Source organism: Centruroides vittatus, unplaced genomic scaffold, assembly GCF_030686945.1.
Source record: "Centruroides vittatus isolate TY-2023 unplaced genomic scaffold, ASM3068694v2 contig_577, whole genome shotgun sequence".
In the NCBI taxonomy this organism is placed as follows: Eukaryota; Metazoa; Arthropoda; class Arachnida; order Scorpiones; family Buthidae; genus Centruroides; species Centruroides vittatus.
This window is the reverse complement of record NW_027122345.1, coordinates 1,050,705-1,065,960: the sequence shown is the minus strand read 5'-3', so window position 1 is coordinate 1,065,960 and position 15,256 is coordinate 1,050,705. Positions and strand designations below refer to the sequence as shown.

Genomic DNA, 15,256 nt, shown 5'->3' with positions numbered 1-15,256 from the left:
TCCAGTTGCCAGAAAGACTAATACTTTAACTTTGGTAAAATATTACACTGTAAATATAAGTACATTTAAAAAAATGACAATTCCCACATACTTAACATATAGGTTAATATGGAAAATATACTGTATATGTAAAGTTGTAATAACTTTTTTATTTTAAAATAAATCAACATAATGTTCTTTATTCTTTTGTTTATAATCCATTAAGCTATTGATTTCTATATTATGTTTTGCAGTTTAATATTTACAATTATATAAATGAATTTAATAAATTACTGAAATAAAAAAGTTTTTAAATATTTTTTTTATGTATTATATAAATATATGTTTATTTTCTTTCGTTAGGTTATGATACAGATATGTGAAAAAATTACAAATTACAAGTGTACTTGGGATGAAGTCCATCAAGTACGTAAAGATTATGTTTGTGGAATAGATGAAGCTGTTCGTATTTTACAGCAGTTAAAACGAGCAGAAATGGCAGAAGAAAAACATTCTTTTGAAAGACAGCAGTTAAAAAATGCTTCAAAGGACTATACGTTGTCCAGTCTTAATGTTTCTCAAAGTATGCCACATACAGGAATTTTAGTTGATTTATCAAATACTTGGCCAAATCTTTCTCATTCAGATATGATTCCGCCACCACCTTCACTACCACCTAGTCAGTTTGATAGTGTTTCTCATCCTACAAAACAAAAAGCTGAAAGAACAGCTGTTTCTCATTTAAGGTCACCTTCTTGGAGTGAAGGTGTTTCTTTACAATTGGATAGACAACGACAAGTAAGGAGAAAAGGTTCACGATCTGATGAAATTGATGACTTATGGAGCCCTATGTCAAGTTGGTCGGGCCCTAATAGAATAGGAGATTCATCTATGGACAGGATAGATGATTCTCTAGATCTTTATATGCCAATTCCAAAACAAAATTTTCAAGAAAATAATTACATTTCAGGATTCACAGATTTTGATAGGAATGCTGCCAGAATGAGTTATAGTCAACCACCACTTTTCAAAAACGTATATAGTAATCCATATGATTTTATGCCTCATTTTCATCCACATGCTAATTTTTCATTTATGCCTCATCCAGATATTTTTATGAATAATACTAGGCAGTGTCAATGTTATACATGTTGTGAACAATCAGCAATGTATTCTCATAAAGATAAATTAGGAAATATTGAAGCAAAAGAAAAATATAGAAAAATGGAAAAACAAGCATCACCTTGTGTTGCAGGAGCTTTTCACCAACTGTCTTTAGATAATTATCAGCAGCTATCTAAACCTTGGAAAATGCCTTCTGATAAATTACAAAAAATTGAAAACCATAACACAGTTGAAAGTATTATTAATGATGATAATTCTATTAATTCTGATGTAAATAATCGAAAAATGCATAATACAAATAAAAGAACAAGTTTCTATGATAATCTTGCTCATGATGCAGAACTGTCATTTACTGATATTATAAGTACTAAAGATGATGATGGTGTTTCAACGTCTCATACAAAAAATGTATCATACAAAGGAATGTCTGAAAAATATCCTAATTCAAGAAGTAATAAAGTGGTTTCTGCAGTAGAGCTTCCAAACAACAGTGTCTTGCAAAATACATTGGATTCTAGTTCAGTTCCTCAAAAAGAATTGGATTCAAATAAATGGTCATGTTCCTTTTGCACATATTTAAATTCATCTGGTAAAAAAATCTGTGAAATGTGTGGACATAGCAGGTTTACTGGAGCTGAAAGTATGCCCTTAGTAAGCGGTGGAAGAGAATGTCCACAGTGTACACTAGTAAATGATAAAGATGCTAAAATTTGTTCTGCATGTGGTACAAGTTTAAAAGATTCTCCAACATACATATAAAATAATAAATAATTTACTATTGGATTATAATTATTTAAATAAAATCATACAAATAATATTTCTTAGATATAAAAAAGTTGCAAAATTATTCATCTCATTTTGAGAAGAAAAATAACAAAGAACAATATTTCTTCATTATCTTCAACTACAAAGTATTATATGTGATGTAAAATTTCTGTAATCAATGAGTAATGCAAGACTCAAAACAAATTGTGATTTCATTCATTTTTTTATTTTTTTGTCTTGTGAAATTTTAAATTATTTTGTTCCTAAAAAGATTATAATTAGTAGTTTATTTTGGAATGTTTGCACATGAATATTTTTTATTTGTATTATTCAGTCTTCCATTGAGTGTCTGTTGAGATAGTTGAATGATTCATTGTCCAGTATTGAGGCACAAAACTTCTCTCCAATAAAAGAGTGAAATATTTATTAGAACTAACAAAAAAGGCCCTTAATATTAGCAGTGCCTTTATGTTAAAACTTCAGAATATTTTTTTGTGCTTTTAACAGGCCAATAAAATTATAAAAAGTTGTATTATTTAACACAGAGATTTTTAAAATGTAAAATCTATTTAAAAAATGTTATGAATTTATTATGAAAAGTAAACTTTGTTGTAATTGCAATGTTTTGTTGTTATGCCAAAAGAAAATGTTTAGATAGTTTTGTTTATATATTGTATATAAAAATTTAGTTTGATTTATGAATATTAAAAAACAGTGATTTCTCTCTCTTGGAAAACAAACTGTTATAATAATATATTGCTTGTTTAGACTAATGACCATCTCAAATTCAAACTGAACACACCAATCAATGAATCAAGATGTGGAATTTGAAATGTTCTCTCTCATGAAAAGCTTAAATAACTTATTTTAGTTACACATGCAATTAATTTTGCCATAATATACACTTTGATGTAATGTTATGGCAAAATAACAGGCACACAATAGATATAATAAATATCTCTAGAAATGTTTAAGGTATTTAACTAATCTTTAAATATTGTAGCACATCCAATATGGTATTAAATACAAGGTGGTCCAAAAAATATGATAAAAAGTAAACCATTACCAAACAAAAACTACAAAAAACCAAATGCATTTAGTGATGATAGAAGTGATATTTAATACAGCAGGTGTTCAGAATATTTGCAATTCATAGTGTTAATCAGGTCCAAAATTCTGTCAGTACACAATAGATTCAGAATTCAGTGCATGAATCTCGTGTAATGATTGATTTGAGATCCTCAAGTGAATCGGGGGCATTCTGATAAACTGTCTTTCAGATAGTCACACAGATTAAGGTCTGGGCTGTATGGGGGCCAATTAATTCCACATCTATTGAATTTTTTAACATCCAATGTAATGATGCACTTATTGAATGCTGTTTTCAGCTGCAAAAAGACATCTACTCTCCTGTGGAGATGAGCTCCATCCTGTGTGAACCAATTCTGGTGAATCATGTTGCAACAAGTTTCAGATGCAGTCTTGTATGATATTTCTGTAACAGTGATTGTACCATCTATGAATGATGTTCTAATGATTCACTTTGATGAAATGGCACTCCATACAGTGTTCTAGTGGATGAAAATGCGAGACAATAATTATTTTCTTTAAATAATCATTCTTCCAGAGTCAGAGATTCCATCTTCAAAATTGTTCAAATCTGAAAAAAAACTTACTCCTAAAATGTCATTATATATATATATATATATGTATATACTTACAATATAGCAGAACTAGCATCTATCAATAAACATGTAAATTGTGGGGATCATATAATTTTTATCATGTTTTTTGGAACACTCTGTAAATACAAAAAATAGCATTAATCACCCAGGGCAACGTTTTTTAAACTTTTGCTCAGATGACCCAATATATTTGTAATGATGGTTCCACGACCCGAGGTCGTGTGTCATATCTCGAGTTGAGTCGGACCATGACAATTTTACTCGTTATTAGCATTAAATTTTCTTATAAAACCCATTCCTATCCTCAAAATTAATCTTTTTACCATTTTATAATAATTAAAAAAAAATTTAATAATAAAATACCATAACAGATGGCGCACATACGCAGTTTAAATGTTGCTGAGAAAGTTAAACAACTCGTTGCTGGATTTTTTTAATACTGCAATTTTAGTTTTTATTATTGAAATTTAAGTTAAGAAATAACTGCTCGAAATTGGCGTAAAATGCTCTTAACAGAAATATGTACTTAATGTTAATTATTCGGGTGTACTATAGATTACTCCCTATGGAATTTCAGGACTTTGATTATATATTTGAACTCGGGACCGAAACGAGTTCAACGGTACCCGAGACGAAAAATAAAAAAGTTATCATACTTTTTCCCGCCGATCGCGCGATGATAGGGAGTCGCGTCGCTTTCCGCTAAGTGGCCTCGCTATCGCGATCGGGAGTCGCGTGCTTGCCGTTAAAATTGCCTTTAGTAGACGTTTCCTCCCTTTTTTTTTTACTTTGTTCAAGAACTACCGTGAATCGATCACTAGTTTAGCACATGGCGGCGTGTGGTGGCTCCCATACGAGAGGTCAGTCGGGAGCACGAACAGTGGGAACGGCCGCCATGTTCGCGATCGCGCGATGATCGGAAGTCGCGTCGCTCTCTCCGCTCTCGTATCGCGTGTTTACCCTCCGGAAGATGACCGTAGTCCGACGTCATGGTTTGCAGACTTTACCGCAAGATGGCAGTACTAGCAACTACGGTGCCGTCTGCATGAGAGCATTAAAAAAGTATGGTAAGTGAAAAAGTATGATAACTTTTTTATTTTTCGTCTCCGGTCCAAAAGTAGGGTACCGTTGAACTCGTTTCGGTCCCGAGTTCAAATATATAATCAAAGTCCTGAAATTCCATAGGGAGTAATCTATAGTACACCCAATCATTAATAATGCATAATTGTATTTCGTTATATAATATACAGCAGTGACTAGTTTACCTGTTTTTTTTTATTTTATATTATAAACATTCCTCATCCTCTCCAATCTCTGAACCTTTGATCACCAAAATTTATTAGTATCAATCCTTCTAAAAAACAAACCTCCTTGAAAAGTTTCAGAAATTTTCGACAAAAAGCACAGGAACTATTAAGCTTCAAGGAGGGTGAACAAAATCGTGCCCTCCACACACTAACATCCATACATACAGAAATTACCCCCGAATATTTTTTGCATTTCTCGACGTTTTAAAGTCCCAAGTCCAAAAATGTAAAAATCTTGGGAGTCATTTTTTACCAATCACCATACTTTCCCTCTGTTATATATAACAGAGCCGGGGGAAAACATTTATTGATCCACTTGTGCCAAAATTCATCCATTGTTTATTTTTACAATTTATTGTTATGTATGACAATAAACCTAAAAGTTTGAATAAACAAAAATATATTTTCAAAACCATTGCAAGTTTATAATTACGACTTTACATATAATGGTTTTCTATATTGATGTCATTTAAAATAGAAAAGAGAAATCAATTTCATATACACACATTCTATAATCTTAACTTTATGACAATAATAATAATAATAATAAGAAAAAAGATATTAAAAGTTTGTGAGATTATATAAAATACGTATGAGCCGACACGGAGAACTTTAGTGATTCTTCGATGGAACAAATTGATAACAAACGTGCTTGATAGAGCAGACACTTAGAAGGGGAATCTCAGTAGGAACTAGCCAAAGACAACTATCCAAATTAACAAGATAACCCTTTTTATTTTCCTTGGAACATACAATACATCTAGGGAAACACACAGGAACGTACGGAGCCCAACAATCCAATCTACCGAATAGTTTTAACACACTATTCTCCTGACAATAATTTGCTACAGAATTCCCGTAACGCGCAGACATAAAACGTACCGACAATGAGTTTAAAGTGTACCTCTTCTTTTACTTCTTATCGGACAGGAAACAGTTCGTAAACGAAATCCGCTGACCTGGGGACCTATTCTGAGTAGTATCGTTAAGCTAACGAATACGATAAAAACCAGTTCCTATCGGAACCACGTGATTCGCGTTTAATCAACTGTGAAAATGCTATTCCGAGCCGTACGTTTCGTTTTCGGTGCCCATAGCCACGTGCGATAACTAAGCTTCTGTTACCGGTCACTCTCGAGCTGCCGTTAGGAACGTAACGAAAGTGAAAACAACATGGTGTCTTTTGGTGTAAGAATGATTTTACTTCACGAGTAAGTGGAGAGAGAGTCAATAAACTATGTTGTTGTACTGCTTAAAAATAATTACCTTAATTAACTGTTTATGAATATTGTATGAATAATGTATTTGCCTTCTTATTAAAATTTAAAGTAAGTAGCTATAGCATGAACATTATTTCTGAAATAGGTTTCATTCGCATATGTATAAATTAAAATGATAGTCATATATTTATATTCAAAATTATCAGTTACTTTTCGCCATCTTTCTGGATCTTTGTGAGCCGACTCCATCGGAATTCAGACGGTCGGCTATTTCTTGCCACAATTTCTAGCTATCTTTTACGGTAAAGGGAGCATCTAACTTCCCTGACATTAATTTAGGGTTGTTTTCCATAAAATTAACGAGCATCTCGAACCGGCGACTTGTAGTTCGCTGGCTTCGTTGTCCTTTCTTCGACATTTTAAAACAAAACTATTTCACTAGCGCTGATACACGACAATGCTAAAACCACGTGCTTCGCTTAGAAAATGGTGGGTTGATATCACGTGACAAAAATATAATGTTAACTAAACTGTGATTGGTTAAAGCGTAATAGCTGTCGATAGCATAGAACCCAGACGCATCTCGACCGACTACCCGTAGCGAAACCCACCTAACGTGGAGCACAGAATAGCAATTTGTCTAAGGTTCGTTAACTGCCTTTCGCTAAGGGGACTTATCGAATGTCCCGTGTATCGCCCTCGTTGAGTCCCCTTACCGAAAGGCAGTTAACGAACCTTAGACAAATTGCTATTCTGTGCACCACGTTAAGTGGGTTTCGCTGCGGTTAGTCGGCCGAGATGCGTCTGGGTTCTATGCTATCGACAGCTATTACGCTTTAACCAATCACAGTTTAGTTAACATTGTATTTTTGTCACGTGATCTCAACCCGCCATTTTCTAAGCGAAGCACGTGGTTTTAGCATTGTCCTGTATCAGCGCTAGTGAAATAGTTTTGTTTTAAAATGTCGAAGAAAGGACAACGAAGCCAGCGAACTACAAGTCGCCAGTTCGAGATGCTCGTTAATTTTATGGAAGACAACCCTAAATTAATGTCAGGGAAGTTAGATGCTCCCTTTACCGTAAAGATCACCGTAAAAGATTGTTACGTGACTGCAATCCGCCGTTTTCTAAGCGAAGCACATGGTTTTAGTATTGTCATTACCAGCGCTGGTCCAATAGTTTTGTGTTAAATTGTCATCAAAGAAGGGACAACACAGCCAACTTGTCAGTTCGAAATATTAGTTAAAACACTTCGGTTCTAGCAGGGGGCGGATTTAGACATTTCGAAGCCCAAAGCCGAACTCTGTGTGAGGAGTCCCTTTACCAACTCTACAGTTCTAGAAGTCAATCATATAAAAAAGAGAATTAACATAAACAAATTAATTTTAATAATAAATGTTTTTGTTGTTAAGAAGTATTTGCAACATATTATAAAATAAGGTATAATTTATACAAGGAAACACTAAAACTTTCGTTTGCCATTTTTTGGTCGCTAAAAGCTAAGAAAAGCTACCTATAAAAACCAAATAAATTTTGTAGTAAAAAGAAGAAATCACTAAAAATGTAATATAAACAATATTGGTTATTAATATAATTACTTTTTATTTTTTGTAGCATTTAAAGTATAGTTTGTTGATTTGTAAAAAAAATAATTTATATCAAAACTCGATTTTTTGTACAAATTTTTGAGCTCCCTTCAAACTCGAGGCCCTAATTTCCTCTCTCTTCAATTGCTGGTGAAGTAATATCATGCTTACATCTAAAGTGGCCATGTTCTTTTTACTTTCGTTACGTTCCTAACGGCAGCTCGAGAGTGACCGGTAACAGAAGCTTAGTTATCGCACGTGGCTATGGGCACCGAAAACGAAACGTACGGCTCGGAATAGCATTTTCACAGTTGATTAAACGCGAATCACGTGGTTCCGATAGAAACTGGTTTTTATCGTATTCGTTAGCTTAACGATACTACTCAGAATAGGTCCCCTAGTCTTTACTTTCCGGCTTTCCGACTATATTTTTTCACGCACTTTTACACACCACACTCTTCCCTACTAATTCTTCCTTCTCTCTCCACTTCCGTTCTAACTTCTCCCCGAGACACACCCTCCAATAAATCTCCCACCCTAAGTTACACACCCAGATTTACACAACTCCTCTCCAACGAGTTGGACCCACCACGTGGCGAAGGGGGCAGGAAAAGACGTAAGGCACAAGTTTTCAGTACTGTACTTAACTACGAACAACAGATGAATCTGTTCTTAGAGAATATTTCAGTAATACAAGTATTACAAGTATTTCTGCGGAAGGTGGTATCATTTCGCGACTCATTAAAATTTTAACAAACCCAATATTGAGGTCGTGACCCACAGTTTGAGAAATGCTGGTCTAGAAAATATATATACAGTAAGATCCCGCTTAACGCTGATTCGATATAACGCCGTCTGCACAAAGCCTTAAAAAAACCCTCAAAATTTACGCTGATTTAAATTATCGCGGTATTTCATTGATAATAATCCATTATTTACGAACACGAACCAATCAGAAAAAGGTGGCAAAAAGGTGCACTTTCTTTTGTAAGCTTGCCGAAATGGGGGGAGTTTTTATTCCCAACCGTCGGGATGGCTAAGGGCTATTCACATGTGGGTGGCGGTTTTGAGGAGGCAGAAAAACAAGCGTTTCACATAGAAATCGTTTATTTTAGTCGAAAATGCTTACATAAATTTAGCAATGGTCCTTAAGTTCAGAGCTTTAGGTTGTTTTCGGTTTCGGTCTGGTCCTACGCTGGAGGGGCCTCGTAGCAACGTCGTTGTTAAAAGTTCGAAAATCTGAAGAGACAGTGCACAAAAGATGAACGGAAACACCACTATTGGAGGTAAATGAACACAACAGGTAGTCTAGAGGAAGCTCTTCTGTCCTTGACATCGGAGGCTTTATAATTTTCTCGGGATCGAATCATCGCTAATTGGCTAACTCTTCTCCTCCTCGCTTCCCAATTGGTATCCCACCTGTCTCCAGGTGTAAATGGAGCTTCGTTAGATCGCAGGAAAGGTCGACAAGAGAAGGTTTACCCGACACCGTCTTTTAGACTATGATCGCGTTTAATTGTTGACTATGACACCTACGCTCATTTTGATATTTTTTTCTTTCTAGTTTCGTTTTGCTTTCTAAACTGCGTCTTAAATTTTTAATATTTTTCTTTCTAAATTTTCTTTGCCTAAAATTTTGTTTTTCCCGTTACTCTTTATGAGCGTCGACATCAAAGTCCGGCGTCGCCGACTCGACACTTATAAAAGTTATAATCTTAGGGTTTGACTTAACAAACTTGTACATATCCCTTTTGGGGGGCTATTTCCGGGCCTCACACTTTAAATCTATGTTTAGTGCAATTTTAGAAAAAACGGGTCCCCCAGAGCGGTAGGCTGCCACCTTTACCGCTCGGCCATCCGGCCTATCGGCTTCGCTTGGCAAGAATTAACTGATAAATGCACGAAGTGTGAAAGAAGGTATCCAAGAATTCTCAACAAGAAGAGCCTATCGCACTTCGATAAATCGATAAATGCTGTATCGATTAGGTTGACCAAACTCAACCTAATCGATACAGCAGGACTAGATGTAGACGAGCAGGATATTGAGGAGTTACTGCAGGTTTCTGGTGAGAGCCTTACCGACGACGACCTTTGAGAACTGACAGAACAAGGAATTCGTGTAGAACTGGATAAAAATGTGCTTCCGAAAACGAAGAACCAAAAGAACTTGCTACAGATTTCCTTAGTAAAAGTTTGGGAACGATAACCGAAATCGTTGATCAAAATGTAGCGAACGATCCAGATTTTGAAAGGAGTGCAAAAGCAAAACGAGGCGTTTCGGATGGATCTTCTGCTACCGACATTTGCTTAAGGAAAGAAAAAAGCGACAAATGAAACTTCACGACTTTATTGCAAAAAACAAGAATTTCAGAAGAGCCAGGACCTTCGTCACAAAAAATAAACTACATTTCTGTGTGCATATGTTTGTGCTATTTAACATATATTATTATGCAAATTAATATAAAAATAACTTAAAGTAAAATCTGTTTACGTTTGGTCGCGTGCTCCTCTTTCCTGTTTACTCTGTGTTGAAATGACCTCGTTTAACGCTGTTTCGTTTAGCGCTTTGTTGTCTAGGAACGCATCCCTCGCGTTAAGTGGAGTCTTACTATATATATGTACAGGGGTTGGACAAAAATATGGAAACCCCTCATGAAATTCATAGTTGAATGTAAATGTTAATTTTACCCAAGCCTCTAGGTGGCGCTCTTGTGTTTGATTATTAATGGCACCTCTGCAATCTCCTCAATACGTTGCACATGTCAGTCATTGTTAGAACTGTGTTCTGTGTAGGTGGAAGTGCACAATGTCAGAGCTAAGTGAATTCGAACGTGGGCAAATTGTTGGTGCTCGTATGGTGGGTGCTTCCATAACCAAGGTGGCCGAAATGTTTGGTGTGTCAAGAGGCACCATATCAAAGATTTATACTGCATACAGAACAAGTGGAAAAACATCATTCGCTAAGTCACAATGTGGACGAAAGTGTGTGCTGAGTGATCGTGACAGACGGTCATTGAAGAGGATTGTGACAAAAAATAAGAAGACTACAGCTGCAAAAGTCACTGCCGAACTGAATATGGAGCTCACAAATCCTGTCAGCACCAAAACAGTTTGAAGGGAGCTCCATAAGCAGGGAATTTCAGGGCGAGCTGCAATTCCAAAACCATTAATCAGTAATGCAAATGCCCAGAAGAGAAAAATGTGGTGCCAAAGCCATAAAACCTGGACTATGAAGCAATGGAAAAGAGTCATTTGGTCGGATGAGTCTTGTTTTACATCGTTTCCAACCTGTGGCCAAGTTTACATCTGGTGAACACTGTCCCAAGCTTACGATACAGACTGCTTGCTGCCAAGAGTGAAACATGGCAGGGGTTCGGTTATGATTTGGAGAGCCACATCGTGGTATTCCATGGGCCCTATGATTACTCTGCAAGGTCACATTACTGCCAAAGATCATGTAACTATTTTGGGCGATTGTGTCCATCCCATGGTACAATGTTTGTTTCCCAATGGTGATGCTGTGTTCCAAGACGACAGGGTGACTGTTCACACAGCTCACATCTTCCAAGAGTGGTTTTGTGAGCACGAGGGTGATTTGTCGCATCTCCTTTGACCACCACAGTCACCAGACATCAATATTATTGAGCATTTGTGGTTTACTTTGGAGAGACAGGTACGTGATCACTATCCACCTCCATTATCGTTACCTGAACTTGTCACTATTTTGCAGGATGAATGGTACAAGATTCCTTTGAAAACCATACAGGACCTGTATTTATCCATTCCAAGAAGACTGCAGGCTGTTTTGAATGCCAACGGTTTTCCTACACCATATTAGTGCTTAGTAATAGGTTTCTTTTTGGTGTTTCCATATTTTTGTCCAACCCCTGTATATATATATAAGGGTACGTTCGTAAAGTCGAACAAGTTAAAACGAGAATGACGTCATCGTTATTCTTGTTTCGTTAAACTTTCCGAACGATTCGTTTAGAAAATGGCCGTTTCTAAATCTGAACTTCTAAACATTGTTAGTGCGATTGTGTTGAAGCATTTTCTTCGGATGATTTTAAAGACGAGATTGAAAGTTATATTATTTTAGAAACTTCGGTATGATTTTACCTATGTGCACCGTCATGGCGGCACTTCTGGTCGCGACTGTTCGTGCTCCCGACAGACTCCTCCCGGAGGGGAGCCGCCAATTGTTTAACGTCACTAGTTATTGCGCGACCGATAGAATTATTAAAATTTACTAACAGCGCTGCCTACATTGAAATTCAAAAGACGCTTGATGTAGAGATTACGGAAGTGCGGCCATGAAGGTGCACATAGGTAAAATCGTTTCGAAACTTCATAAAAGAGAAAAAGTAGAGAAAGTAGAGTGCGCATGGAAGCTATAATTTTCTTAAAGAAATTCAACAAGTCTGTTAAACTTAAGAAAGTTAATACAAATAATTTGTATGGTAATATTGGTATTTATTAAATTTAAGCATAATTAATAACTTTTCTATTTCATTATAGGTCAGTAGCAGACAGATTCAACATTTCAAAATCTACCCTGTATACAGGGCCGGATTAACCCACTTTGGGGCCCTAGACATTTCTTCTTACTGGACCCCCTCCCTCTCCCACAAATAGAGCACACAAAAAATATAAAACAATAAATAAAACAAAACTAAATAATGTGAAAAACTAAAACAAATGTTAAATTTTTATTAATAAAATATATTTAATATACAACAATAAATTTTAGGGGTGTACTATAGATTACCACCTATGGAATTTCAGGAATTTGATTATATATTTGAACTCAGGGATCGAGACGAGTTCAACGATGCCCTACTTTTGGACCGGAGACGAAAAATAAAAAAGTTATCATACTTTTTAAGTTACCATACTTTTTTAATGCTCTCATGCAGACGTCATTGTAGTTGCTAGTATTGCCATCTTGCGGTAAAGTCTGCAAACCATGACGTCTGACTACGGTCATCTCCCGGAGGGTTAAACACGCGATACGAGAGCGGAGAGAGCGACGCGACTTCCGATCATCGCGCGATCGCCATTTCGGTTAATGTTACTTATGACAGTGAACATGGCGGCCATTCCCACGGTTCGTGCTCTCGACTGACCTCCCGGAGGGGAGCCGCCGGCAGGCCGCCATGTGCTAAACGTCACTAGTTATTGATTCACGGTAGTTCTTGAACAAAGTAAAAAAAGGGGAAACGTCTACTAAAGGCAATTTTAACGGCAAGCGACGCGACTCCCGATCGCGATAGCGAGGCCGACTTAGCGGAGAGAGCCTATCATCGCGCGATCGCCGGAAAAAAGTATGATAACTTTTTTATTTTTCGTCTCCGGTCCAAAAGTAGAGTATCGTTGAACTCGTCTCGGTCCCCTGAGTTCAGATATATACCCAAACACACGAAATTCCATAGGTGGTAATCTATAGTATCCCCAATTTTAGTTTTTCTAGAAAAGTTTGAACAGTTTATAAATTTTAAAAAATTCAAATTTATATTTATTGAAATTTGTTTTATTAAATGTCTAATAAAAGTTGTTATATAATAACAATACTACCTTAAAATATTAATTGTTTAATTTAACCTTTTTGGTTAATATTTAAATAATATAATATTTTACCCATGAAAGGTAAATTGAATAATGAAAAAGATAATTTAAATAAAAGCCAATACAGTTTTAAAAAAGCAAGTATATAAATACGAATAAACATTATCTAAAAATTTAGAAAAGTAAACTATCTTATTTTAAAATATTTTCAAAACAGACAGTTTGACCGGGCCCTTCAAAAAACCGGACCCTAGACATTTGTCTCATTTGTCTATGCGATGATCCGGCCCTGCCTGTATAGCCAGGGCCGGATTTACATAAGGGCATTGGGGCCTGTGCCCAGGGTTCCCACAAAATAGGGGCTCCCACAAAACTAGGCTGTCGCGGTAATAGAAAAAAAAATTATGTTTAACATAATTGTTTTTTTCTATTACCGCGACAGCCTAGTGTGGCCTAATCATGAGGGCCCCAGGCAGAGAAAACCAAACCCGGGAAAAAACCTATGAAACCGGAAAATTTCGGGAAAAAATTTCACATAGGTATTTTTCAGTTAAATTAAAATAATTAGTTTTACACAATAAAATATATGTATGTTTACAATAACCTTATTTTAAAATGAAATTTACAACTTCCTAGTTGAAATCTAGTTGAAAGTACAGTACAGTATTTTGTGTAATTTTTCTAAATCGTCAAATTTGCCTACTCTTAGAGGAGGATCCCACCGTATTTGTGCCCAGGGCCCCCTGATTGTTAAATCTGGCACTGCCAGATACACTATAAAAAAGAGCCAAGGATCTACTGGAAAATCACAAAGGAAGCCAAATCCATTTTAAAGAATTATTTTGCTCGTTTAGTAGTAAAAATAATTGGTCAAAAATAACCCGAAATTTTAAATAGAAGCAAATCTTAGTACAATTAAATTGCTCAAAGTATACAAGAAAATAAAAATATTGATGTATTATCTCAATCTAAATAAGAATAATTTTAATATATTTTTTTTCCTAGATTGAAATGGGGAATAACGGAAAATGGTGTGGCCTCACCACACCAAATACATCACTACAACACGTTCGGTTACATTTCTTTTGAGAATTTCCTTGTTTTTCTTATTTAAGTTTTAATGTTTATGATAGAGCAGCTTGAAAGCGCGTATTTTTTAGAAAAATTTCCTGAAATTTTCTTAAACAGCCAGTGATTTCGAAAATTATTAGAAATAAAGGAATAAAGTATGTAAATGAATTTACTCAAAATATATCTCTCATAATTTGTAACTCAATATAATAAATAATTTGTATAAATTTAAAGCTGAAATTTCTAAATAATTTTCGGAAAACTTTCAAAAAAATTAATGCAGTAAAACTTCTCTAAAACAGGACCTGAATAAAACGGAAACCTGCTAAACCGAAAAATACTTCGGAACAGAGAGATTTTTCTATGTTAAATCTTACTGTAAGCCTGAAATTCTGTTCAGAGCGGAAAGGGAAGAGGTTTTTGGGTACGAAGAACGTAATCTGGATAGAGAAAAAATTAAAATTTCATTTGTAGACAAACAAGTATAATTGTTTCCAGGTACGATCGTTATGCAGAGAACAATAAACTTAATTAATTTGGGAAAACAATGAAAATATAGGTAACACAGTAGGTTCGTTTGGTCCAGAAAGTGTAAACTTTGACGTCAATTTGACATCATACCTACACTTAACTTTTTGTTTCGTTAGTGTAGTGCCTCGGTGTATTTTTCTACCCTAGCTTGAAAGTTAGTGTAAGACAATACCGTATCCTCATTGGTGAATGACGATGAAGCAAGTAAAGAACACCTGAAATAGCGATACACCTGCCATAATTCCAGAGAATATTCTCAAACATTTTCATGGATTAAATTAATAAACAAACCGAACTATATTTCATAAAATAATTAATAAAATAATACAACTATATTCTGTTCATTTGGATTCGAATACTCCCATCTTTAGATTGAAGCACTTTGGATTCATTTTGGTTAAGCCTAGTAATAACATTTCTTT

General features: G+C 35.4%; 1 protein-coding gene across 1 annotated transcript in view; it reads left to right on the top strand.

Annotated features, from left to right (window-relative positions):
- Positions 1-2,621, top strand: part of tamo (PUB and ZnF_RBZ domain-containing protein tamozhennic) — a 40,258-nt gene extending 37,637 nt beyond the window's left edge. Inside the window, exon 4 of the mRNA XM_067274993.1 lies at positions 343-2,621. Within this exon, the coding sequence (XP_067131094.1) occupies positions 343-1,863 (1,521 nt within the window). The 3' untranslated portion in view covers positions 1,864-2,621. The remainder of the gene's footprint in view (positions 1-342) is intronic.
- Positions 2,622-15,256: the final 12,635 nt, after the last annotated feature.